The sequence below is a fragment of the Priapulus caudatus genome, unplaced genomic scaffold (genome assembly GCF_000485595.1).
Source record: "Priapulus caudatus unplaced genomic scaffold, Priapulus_caudatus-5.0.1 Scaffold526, whole genome shotgun sequence".
NCBI classification, from domain to species: Eukaryota; Metazoa; Priapulida; class Priapulimorpha; order Priapulimorphida; family Priapulidae; genus Priapulus; species Priapulus caudatus.
Window position 1 is genome coordinate 391,469 of NW_014577587.1, and position 12,264 is coordinate 403,732.

The window sequence follows — 12,264 nt, forward strand, 5'->3', positions numbered from 1 at the left end:
TACTGTAAGTTAAGTTTTTGCCTGCGTTAATTGCGTTACAGGTGCGCCAGCGTCTCTATTTGCGAGCCTGTAGGCCTTGCGTTAGGTAATGGAATGGTGTTACCTATTCTGTCTCAAGATAGTTGGTTGCTACTACCTACTTACGGTACGATGGGAGCTTCCATCTTTAATCTGAAGACACTTAAAACGTACGCGCCATCTCGTGGAGGCAACTTTCTATAACGATCCACAACGAAACATTACCTTTGAAGAAGGATTCCTGATACCATCCCTGTGCATTCCACTAGTTTTGGCCGTGTATGTGTAACACATTTGGGACTACAGGGTTTACTAGAATCCCACCACTCTACACACCCAGAGTCACGCAGTAGGACGTTAGATGAGCGCTTGTCGCTCCGCGTCGGACTTGATTATTATTCATTGCTTGAAAGAAATGTTATACTTGTTTTCTACTAAGTTTTAATGTATAATGTTAGCCATTATGTACAGTTGCTTAGCATTAGCCCAATAATAAAGGTCATGGGCGAATGGCCTCAAATCTGTTGTTTTAAAATAATATTATATTGCAAGTATGGCTTTTGCAAATACCAAGTTCGAGCTAGAATCGTATCTCCACATGGCCTAAGATGCACCGTTTACAGATGGTCCATTTTCTCAATAAATAATTTAGGAGACACTCCTCCCGAAGCCTTCCCCATGTGGCGGCTACGCGCCTCGTACTTTGTCCTTCGTCTATCTTTTCCTCTTTTTTCCCTTCTTGCGTCTCATCCCTGATACTGACCTTCATTGTCAAGCAATACTGAATGTTGCTTGCCATTGACACCAGGGGGCAGCACGTAACAATACAAAGCAATGACATTCATAGGAGCCAAACTGCCATGCCAGCGCCCTTCCCACACTTCAGCGATATACCACTGCCCACAATGCTAAGAACTATTTTTACAGTTGGGCGCGAGCTCTGGGGAAATCCAGCAAATGGCAAGCCAATACGGCCGCGAAGTCGTCGCTGAACAAAACATTAGAAATTTCTGATGACTTTGCATGTTTGTTGCGGTGGACAATTTAGATAGTTTTACAGCTGAATACGCAAAAATGTATCAAAGAACAATCGTTCGAGAATTAGGTATTATGGCCAAGCATCCCGAAATTTCATGATAAATAGTGAACTTAGATTATGTAAACAGCCGTAATGATTCTGAAAGCTAGGTAATTGGACGCGCACTGATTTCGTATTCACTATTTTATCAACATTTCTCATGAAATAATTGATCTGAGCTTTTATTATCTTTGCAGTTTTTTATAAGTACACACCCTATTACAATAGGACAGGAGTACGGAGGATCGCGTGTAAAATCTTACTAGTAAAAAGCGTTAGAAATCTTACGGCGAAATCAGCTTGTAGCAGTGGTTAGATTGAGCCAGAGCGGAGAGCGCCATTCTGATCGTGAGAGTTTGTCATTAGGCTGAGCAATGGCAACATAGACGATCTGCAGACCGGATATCCGCGCGAAGCGCTTCAAACGCGTGGTAGCGGCGCACTTTTGCAATTTTCGCTGCCCTCTTCCCAACGCCAGTACTCGGGTTCCTTTCCTAGAGGAGGAGGGTGAAAGCCGGCTTTTCGCCCTGAATGAGCAGTTCTGCCCATTTGCTTACGTGATGGGCGATCGCACTAACCCAGTTAGTAGAGGACTTGGCCTAGAAATGTTTCCCAATTTTTTAGTTCGCTACTTAGGCTGCCCTTTCTTTGCTGTAATACGGAGTTTTTGTTCACATCTGTAACAATATATAGCGCTGATGCGTACTTTAGCGTTTGACTGGCTGAGCCTCTAGAGGATCGATATATAGGAACAAAACCAACAGTCTTCGCTATTCGATAATAAATCCAGTTCTACACGTTAGTTTCATTGTTCACTTCTTATCTGCTATTGTATCTCTGCCATAGTTACACTCCTCATCAAACTAAAGATTTCAACATGGTTGCGCAGAAGGTGCCTAAACTGATGAACAGGGGAAAGCTTGAACTGTTAAGTGTTCCGTATAGGAATTCACATGCTGAAAGTCCGGAGTGCTCCGACTCGGACGCCCCAAGGAATACGGAGAACATTGTAAGTCCCAATAAAAAACCAATGTTGCCTCGTACCTCGTGAATTCTACAGGCACCATATATATATATATATCTAACACGATCCCCAAGGGGGTGTGGCAGCATCGAATTGTATCCACACCTCACGAATACATTCTATTACTACAAGCACATGTTTACAATATATTACTAGTAAGTACTACTAGTAACTACTAAGTACCAGGCCTATACAGATATACTAGTACTATTACTAGTTACTACAGGAGCTATCAATGACAAACTGTGTTACCCGGTACTAGTAAGTTACTAATATTAAATAATGACGACTCCTGTTAGCTGTTACTAGTACTCCTACTAAATTTAATAAAATATAATGCATAACTAAATACGAAATCTATTTACTACCAACTTCCTTCAATGTTTCTATAGCATAGGCCCTACTCTCTGTTGACCTATTCAATTTGCCGAGTTTCCTGTAAATTTCCGTCGAAATCCTACGTCCAACCCGTAGCGCTTAGCCGGCTGCCATTGCTCTCGCGGCGCGCACTGTTTGCACGCTTACCATAATTATATTACGCACGTAGGAAGAGCCGTTTGCTGCCAACCAATTCGCTCGACGGCGATCACTTCATTTGAAACTTTTCACAGCACGAAATACACATTCAAACAGCTTCCACCTTGTTTTCTCCTTGAAGCAACAGTATTCACATTGTTATAAAACATACATGTCTCTGTCGTAACGCGAGCTTGTCATGCAATCACACAAAGACTTGACGAAATCTCGCGTTCGCGAACCGTTGCCCCAGTATGGAAATGGTTGTCAGCCGCCAACACTGCAGCCGTTTTGTGCACTTCGTTCCAATGGCGAGGCACTACGTACGGGAGTTGGAAAGCAGTGTTTTTCGCCGCCTACGCCGCCGCCTATAGTCCCACTAGAACTGGCACATCGCTTCCACCTCTCGGCTTAGCTTAGTCACTCGATGTGTAATCGAGTGGAGTGAGTCCCAGCTATATAGCCTTTTGTCCTTGCATGCCATTTCCATTACTGGGCAAGGTTCGCGAACGCCGAAAAATTTCGTCCAGTCTTTCTGTATTCACGTGACACAGCCCTAGTGTTACCGAACAGAGACATTTATGTTTTATTATACAAAAGTGACACTGTTCACGTCCCAAATGTCTTGCCCTCGTGTGTCCCCACACTAAAATTGTGGACTGTTCGCTGGCAGCTATGGGATCGGCCCTGCGCCGTCCTAAGCCATTTCGCACACGGCATCCAATACTGCCAGGCTGCATTACTGTCGAGGACGTTCCCGCGGTCGCGCGTGCGCCTGCGCGGAACTGCGCACAAATTCTGCGCTCAGCACTTCGGGTCAAATCCTCGCTTTCGGCAACGCTTCTCTAGTATCTCCGTCTCCGTCTGCGATCAGTATAGTGGGGCAGGATATGTACAAAAATAAGGTTCGAAATGTCACATCTTCGCAGAAAGTGTGAAATTTTGCATACAGGGTTTTGACATGCCTGAGTTCGAAATTTGCCGCATCCAAACAGTCCTGACACTGGATCGCGCCGCCATCTTGAATTCCAATATGTGCCGCGATTAACGAAACACATTGAATATTACTATTCTTGGTTCTAAATACCTGTGGCGCGAATTTAGTACACAGAGGGCTTCGACATGCAATGTTCAATTGTTTCATATGAGCAAAAAGCCTATTCCAAAATATTTCTCCCTCACCAATTGAACTAACTGTAACATTGCGCCAAGACGTTTTCCATCCATTTTACTTCTCCTGTTGCTCATCTGGGGAAGCATTGAGCAAGAACACAGTTCTGCTGCATGCGTAATTACTGGCGAAACATTTCAATTTCAGCAGCACTTGACCCGGAGCGTTCTTACATTTGCATTGATCATGGCTCTCGCAACCTCCTTTGACCCTCTGCATTATATGTCAAAAGGATCGCCAGCCATCATCAAGCATTTTTTTGCCCATCCCCAATCTGCAGGTGAAGGCAGCTTTGGGTTTGCAATTTTAAGACATGTCCCCGATGTGACCAGCCTGAAAGACGCCCTCTTCATATTTGACTGCAGGACTCCCTTTGTTGGCTGGAATGTTTTCCAATTGCCCGATTCCCTGAGGCAAAACAGCTGCCTTCCGTGCTTTGTTCATTCTTCAGAGGCGAAGTTCTACTGTAGCAGAACAACGAAGACCTCTCTAATGTGGTTTCATATCATCATTTGTTTACTTCAGCTGGTGCATTGCTAGAGAGCATGATGTAAACCTCCTCAAGTTAGCATGAATTCCATATGTTCCACGCGGTCTTTTGCCAATCCCAGATATGCAGAAACGCTATCGCATCGCGAAACAGGGGTGGGCAGGAACAAAAGGCCCCAATGATCTTCAGGCAATGTGAGCGCAATATTGTGAGCAGCAATGTGCCTGAAATTGTTTCTATGTGCCAAAATGCAACCACATGTGCACCACCGTCCATAACGCTTGCCATCGCAACTCGCCACACACAACCGCATCCGTGTCTGTGCATGGAATTATATTACTTCTGTGCCCCCGCTGATATGCACCAAGCATGTTACAACATGGCGTGAAATCAGCCTTCATGCGTACAATTGTTTTAATTTGAGAAACATCAGAAATGCGGTGCCTTTTGCATTTAACCCTCTTCTTCATTGGTTGTTAGAAGTTAGTTTTCCTTCTTGGAACCAGCCATCGTTTGGCAGAACATTCTGAGGTAAACTGAATAGTGTCTTTTTGTGAATCTACATGAAGGAACTGCTCCAGTCTTCGTGGTACGGATGTCTGTTCAGTCCACATGGGAGTGTTATGCCAGTGCCACGACCAAGCCTGTGCTTCCTTTGAGACTTGTCCGTTTCTGTAGGTTCCCACACTAGAATCAACACACATAACAGACTTTCCCCTCGTTTACCTTTCGGGCAATGTAACGAAGGCAACTGATTTCTGTGGCATAGTAACCCAACCATGTTCCTGACCACCTACTGTTGCCAGACTTCCGTAGTGCTCCAACTTGGTGGACTAAGGCAGCCCCATCAAAAAAATGCTAACTACTTCTTTTTGCATATCATTAAACGGTGGCGCACAAAGCTTCCAAAACACTGGCAAAAAGTTCAGCTTTTCCAGTCGCGTGGCGCATTGTATTTAATCTTCACCAATGCTGTGCCACCATTGACACTCATGTTCAAAGAATGTATCAAAGATCACAATCTCTTGCTTGCAAAAAGACATTCGTGTAGAAACACGCCACATTACTTTTCATACTTTTGTAATCTTCATCGCTAGAGACTTTCCATGTTGCTTCTTGGGCCTTCGAATTTGAACAGTGGCAGATTGTTCTTTGAAAGATGGGATATCATGAGAAATTTGTACGGCAAGGATCCTTGATCGCTTGCCTCCACAAATCTGTCATATGATGTTTTGCCAGTGTCCTCCACGGATGCACTGTGCTTCACTTCATCAGGCAATCACTTTGGTGTCAAGCACATACAGGTCGCTTTTCACTGTCTCCTGAGCCCGCGCAACGGTTTCCCCAGTTTCAAGAATGACTGAGTGTCATTAATTGAGAGATGCTGATGCAAACGATTTCTTCGGACACTAGCCAATTCGTTCTTTGGTGGCGGACATCAGTTGCCCGACTGTCTTTTGAAACTGGTCCTTCAAACTTACTATAGGATTCTGGTCTATATTCTCAGCTCCAAGCCACTCATCCGACTCGCGCGAATAGCCTCCTCTTCTCGTAATTCCAATGACTCCACTCATTCCATCCTCTCTCACTATAGCGTACTGCTGTTCGTGTATCTGATTGTTGCCAAAGCAACGAACTTGTGTGACGACTCCTGGAGTGACAAAGTTCTCCCTTGGTACAAATTCACAATGGATATCACGGAATCGTTTGGAAGAGTTCCTGAAGGTTAATTACTACATGCACTGTCACAATCTGATAATGGTAATGGTCCATGGCAAACATCCACGAATGATCGCCGTACGGTCTTCCACATACAGCGTGTAAGTTGCCTCTCCGTGTGATCTATGAATGTCAAGGATAAACACTCTGCCAATCGTAGGCTTATTCCAGTTAACCAAAACTGGTACCCTGCTGCCATCTTCTGTACTTCTTGCTTACTGTATGTGTGTTGTGAGTGTGTGTGGTGCCTGTGTGGCGCAGACGGTCGGTGGACGTGTGCGCGCATGTGGAGGCCTAGCTGTGGCTCGTTCTGGTGTGGGCGTGTGTGCGTGTATGTGTGTGTGGCACGCGCGTGTGGTGCTGCGGGTGCGGCCCTTGTGCCGCGCCGTTGTGTAGTAGTTTAGATAGTATTGTTCAACATTTCGTCACTGGTCGCCATACTAAATTAAGATGGCTGCCATATGGTTTGAGCAGACATGGTCAAATCATCCACTCTATTGAAGTTCAGCATGTCAAAATGACTCTTGTGTATCCAAATCTTTCAGCGCCGCAATCATTTTGAACCCAAGAATAGTTAAATGTTCAATGTTTTCGTCGCTGGAGCGATCCACCCCACCACCACATGCACTGGCAGTGGCCAACTGGCAGTGGCATACGTTACATGTAACATACTGACAGTACAGAATGCCATAGAAATTATATTATTTAAGGAGCATATAAATTATATTATAAACCTTCTTCAACCAAATTTAGCTTTTGAAATTTCACTGTGACATTGTAGCCTCATACATCCAGGCATGTATAGATTCTACTAGCAAACCCAGCAGTCAAATTCTTACTAACAGACAGTAAACAAATCCATGTTTAACCCTCCTCTTGAGGGTCAAAAGGTTATCCGACACTTACTCTTCGCATGTCAGGAGAAGGTACATTTCATGGTCCTTTCAATAAAGCCATAAAAATGCTAGGTCACCGCTGAAACAAAAAAGTTTTCCAATCGCTCCGTCAGACCATGTCCTCAGAAAATGTCTAAAATCTGCCCTGTGCCCATTGACCTTTGACCTGTGACTTCCAATTTCGGCACCTACCATGATGCTATACACCGACTATCACGAGCCTAGGTCGAGCCGTTTAGATTTGTGCCGCAATTCTGCATTTCCTCCCTATACCTTAAGTTAAGGAGAGAATGTTACCCCTTCTTTTACACCTCTTGACCTTTGACCTTTGACCCCCAGCTTCGACATCCCAACTCGTTTTGACGATCCCCCCGACTTCCCGAATATCGTGACCGTACGTCGAGCGGTTAAGATTTGTGCCCAACTCTTGACGGACGGACGGCCGGACGCACGCACGCACGGACGGACGGACGGACGATCGTGCGATTCTACAAGCTGCATCTGACTTCGTCAGATGAGCTAAAAATATAAAATTGTCATGCGATATAAAAATTTATTCAAACCATGTTAAAAGTTCACAGGCAGTACACTATTGTTTACCTGTCTAGCAGTTTAACAAATTAAACATACAATGAGCAGAATTGGTTGGTGCTGAAGTCAAAACAAATCTTAATGATATTATATTGGATTGATTGGAATAGCCATTTGAAACAGAAATAGTCATCACACCCAGGGGGAAAAAACATTTTTTTTTTTCCTTTTCTCTTTTTCCTTTTTTTTCCACCGAATTTGCACGATTCACGCGGCTGTCAAATTGGCGGAATTCCGCCGATCGGCGGACAATTCTCATCCCTGTACTATACCAGTTGTCAATACTGTTTGAATAGTTTATGACTTTATGTAAATCAATGCATGTACCATAAAATAAATTTACTCTTACATGGTCATGAAACCCAATGAATTTGACACTGCAGCACAGGTGGCAACTGAACATGCACAAACAATGACTACTTGCTAATTTATGTTTATACCCAATCATGGCCTGACATGTTACGAACTGGTACTGGTAGCATAATGATACTCTACAACTAACGTTTATTTATCTGACATGGGATCTATTTAGTGATCAATCTGGGTCAGATCTCATATGTACCTAACTGGTAGCATCAGCAACTGGAGTGCTAATGCCCGTGCAATGCAAATGCATGCATAATACTCATTAATTTTAAATGTGAGATAGACAATGTTTTTAATGAACTACAAGTAAGTTGACTGAAATAATATTGCACACCTAAGCAAGAATACAGGTACCTCGCTCATTGTCCGGCAGGTGATTGTCTGGTACCTCGTGGCAAAAATTATGCGCTCATTAGAATTGTTTACACCGCACTTGCTGGTGTTGATCTGTTTATTTTGTGAGATTCGTAGCTTATTTCGCTTACATTTTTACTGTGGTTTCTAAAAGAGATTCAACTCTCAGTGGTAGTGTCAAGCCTAAACACCAGTTCATATCAATCCACCCATCATTTCACTGATACCTGTAAAACATTTGTTCAGTTTAACTTTCTAGCAGTCCATGATGCTTTAGAGACACAAAAGGTGTATAATTAGTTTGTCTGAAGTGTATTGTTGTGTTAAATACTAACACGTCAGTGACGTCACCACTATTGCATGGTCTGGCAAAATGGTTAATCTGGCATAAGCCAGTAAGCTGAGTAACCTTGTTATACGACTAAACATAATTTTCTTCATGCTGCAGCTGCACAATGTTGCAGGCATTGCACGCACATCACTTCCTCAATAAAGACAGTACCAATGCTAGATGCACAGCTGTAGCCCACCATAGGGTGGATATAGGCTTAGTGCAGTGGAATAGCGTGATACACCATGCACACAACCTATACTACCTAATAAATTACGCTACTTGCCAACCTCTGTTAAACTTAGTTTCATGCAAAAGTGGCGAGGCTTTAATGGTAGCGTAAAATAGTAGGGTAGAAATGTGTTAGCCTATTATTTTTATGCATTAACTTAACACATATGCACAGACTGAAGTTTTCCGCCATCATTCTACCGGGTGTGATTGTAGGCGATATGATGTACATCGTTGGCCACAAATGATGGCCTGTTCAATTTGTCTCATAACCTCATAAACATTAGTCTTCAAAAGTCCTCTAGGGACTATAACAAAGACGGAGAAGAGAGAAGTGGATCAAATCAATAGATCAACACTGCGGATTGCAGTGGAAAAGTTGCAATTTTGCAATTTACCAATGATGAAGGAAGAGAATTCCACTACGGAATGACAGAAACAAAGAAGCTAAACTTAAAAGGATCCTTAGGAGATGGCACATGCCGAAAACAATGATCACGCTCAGATGATCGAGTGCATCAAGTACAGGCTTTATTAAAGAATTTCATGATCCATTATTCACTATTCATCATCCATCATTCATGTCTAAGGGCATGTTTAACATTTTGGCTAATTTCATGCCTTGAGATGGTATTCAATACTACTCAAAAAAGCTGTCTCTGCATGGTATATTGGTTACATTATCTACGTCAATTGTTCTTGCTGAAACCAACTTGAACTCCGGGGAGAGGGGCACTCTATATATATATATATTGCATGGTAGGTATGTGCCGCGGGAGAGACACCATTTCAACCCTAAACTTCCGTTCCAGTGCATCACATTTTTAAGAATATCTCGTTCCAGAGCATCACAAGTTTATAGTTACCATGCAGATCTTACATTTTTGCCATTCCGGAGACCCTATAGTTTTTAACATTTCCCATTTGAATCTCATGCATACATCGAGTGCAGCACTTCTGTCATCGTAATGTCAGTGTCGGCAGCCAGAACACAGTGCCTGTGCCACTCGGGGGTGCCACTGCATGGTCATGGTGCCATTGCCATTGGTGGAGGCCGTTGTTATCGTATCTGAATATGGAGCCAGTTCCAGAGTAGCTCTAGTACTATAGCCTGCTTACATTAACTGCCGCTGGGCTATAGAACGACCCATAGGGCATGCGCGGGACCAACTTAGACCTGCTTATACCCGGCTATAAAACGTCTGTGGTAGGCAATTAATGCCTCTTATCCGAAGTGAATATGTCTTAAGTTATAGCCGCTACTAAAATTTAACCTCTAACTATCGTTGCAATGGTATACTTGCGGTATTTCGTGTGAACGAACATTCGATTTGCGAACTTCAAACGAACATTTCTGGTGGCGCTGCAGCAGCGCCAGTCAGCGGGAACTATGTATTTCCGCACGTGGAGGGGTGAGCGGGTTTGGGTGGTTGTGGACAAAAACATTGTTGTTGTCAAGTAACAAATTAAGCGATCAAAAGAGATTGTAATATTAGTTTTGTCATGAAAGATGAACAAATTACTATTATTAATTTGTTACTTGACAACAATGTTTTTGTCTACAACCAACACAACCCGCCCACCCCTCCACGTGCGGAAATACATAGTTTCCGCTGACTGGCTGGAGTAAGTTGGTCCCGAGCATTCGTAATGGCTGATGCTATAGCCCAGCGGCAGTTAATGTAAGCGGGCTATCTAGTACTAGAGCTAGTTCCAGAGTATTCCACATTCAACAAACATTAGTTACAGAGACCCCATTTTCAGGTCTGAGTTAGTTCCAGAGCTCCCCATTTTTGACTTCGTAGTGGCACTGGTACATACCTACCATAATGTGGGGTGAGTGCCCCCCCCCACCTCCGCCGAGACTTGAACTTGGCCGGCCTAGGCCGAGTGGCCCAAGGATAGAGAACATGGGTCGCAATAAAACCAATGTGCTTGGCTAACACCCTGACCTTAACCCTAACCCTATTATGACATTGGTTTTATTGGGACCCATGTTCTCTATCCTTGAACCGGCCGGGCCCGTTTGTGACACTCTTACCTTGTTAGACCATTCAGAGTTGGACGAAAACGCCCTCACCCACACAGATGTATCTAATTTGCCCGATATTTCGTGTGCAGATTCAGTCTTTCGCTTGTCCTGTTTTGCATACATATCTATTTAAGTTGTATGTGGTGAGTAAGTAATTTTTTGAGTAAGTAATATTTTGCTTCCAGAATACGTGACCATACATAGACTTGTACCTGGTCCCACCTCTCGGCTTAGGTGTCCATCGATCTTAGGTACCCATCGAGTAATCGAGTTGGGAGCGAGTACCAGTCTAGACCATATACAAATCTAACGCATGCGCATGCGCCGAGACTTCCCAAGCAGTGTCAAGCACCGAAATGACTCAAAATCATTCGATATGCACCTAGCGACACAAAGTAGGTCATGACATAGTGTTTGTATTATATCCAGAGATATGGCCATGACACGTAATAATTAACACGAAATGTCTCGAAATGACTCGAACTTCACTTAGGCTGCATAACTTATGGAATGACTTGAAATCAAACTAATTAACTCTTGAAGACTCGAAATGACTCGATCATAATGTCTCGAAATGACTGGAAATGCATGCAATTAACTATCTACAATTAACTCTAAACAATTAACTCTCCAAATGTTGAAAATCAAACCAATTATAACTCTTGAAGACTCGAAATAACTTGAAATTACTCGAAATTCACGTAATTATTTCTCAAAAAAGACTTGAATATTTATATTTTATATTATATCAATATTTATCGGATGAGAGAAATAATATTTTATTTCAATTTTATGATTAATTGAGCGTATAAGCCTACATACCATCCAGTCACTTTAGTCATATATATATATATATGTGTGTGTGTGTGTGTGTGTGTGCGCGCGCGCGCGTGCGTGCGTGCGTGCGTGCGTGCGTGCGGCGTGCGTGGCGTGCGTGCGTGTTTTGCCGTGTGTGTGTGTGCGTGCTGTGTGTGTGTGTGGTGTGTGTGTGTGTATGTGTGTGGTGTGTGTGTGTGTGTTTGTGTGTGTGTTTGTGTGGGTGTGTGTGTGGTGTGTGTGTGTGTGTGTTGTGTGTGTGTGTGTGTGTGTGTGTGTGTGTGTGTGTGTGTCGTGTGTGTGTCGTGTGTGTGGTTTTGCTTTGCAGTGTATGTGGGGGGGATGCGGGTGTGTGTGGTGTGGTGTGTGTGGTTGCTTTGCGTGATGTGGGGGGGGGGATGCGTGTGTCTGTGGTTAAGTGTATAGAAACAAGGATGCTGTTGTTAGTTATTACTCGCTACAAATATTTAGCAGTCCCTGTCAGCCCTTGTCACATCAGGAAATACAATATCCGTGTGTCCGTGAGTGTGGTACATGTGTGTTGTGGCGTGTGTATGGTCGTGTGTGTGTGCTCGCGTGTGTGTGTGGTGTGTGTGTAAGTGTGTGCGTGCGGGCGTGCGGTGTTGTGTGT

General features: G+C 43.6%; 1 protein-coding gene across 1 annotated transcript in view; it reads right to left on the minus strand.

Moving 5' to 3' along the window:
* The window catches only part of LOC106811302 (uncharacterized protein C20orf24 homolog), a 16,044-nt gene extending 5,000 nt beyond the window's left edge, over window positions 1–11,044 (minus strand). The window contains exon 1 of the mRNA XM_014814876.1: window positions 10,827–11,044. Within this exon, the coding sequence (XP_014670362.1) occupies window positions 10,827–10,940 (114 nt within the window). The 5' untranslated portion in view covers window positions 10,941–11,044. The remainder of the gene's footprint in view (window positions 1–10,826) is intronic.
* Between the last annotated feature and the right edge of the window lie 1,220 nt (window positions 11,045–12,264).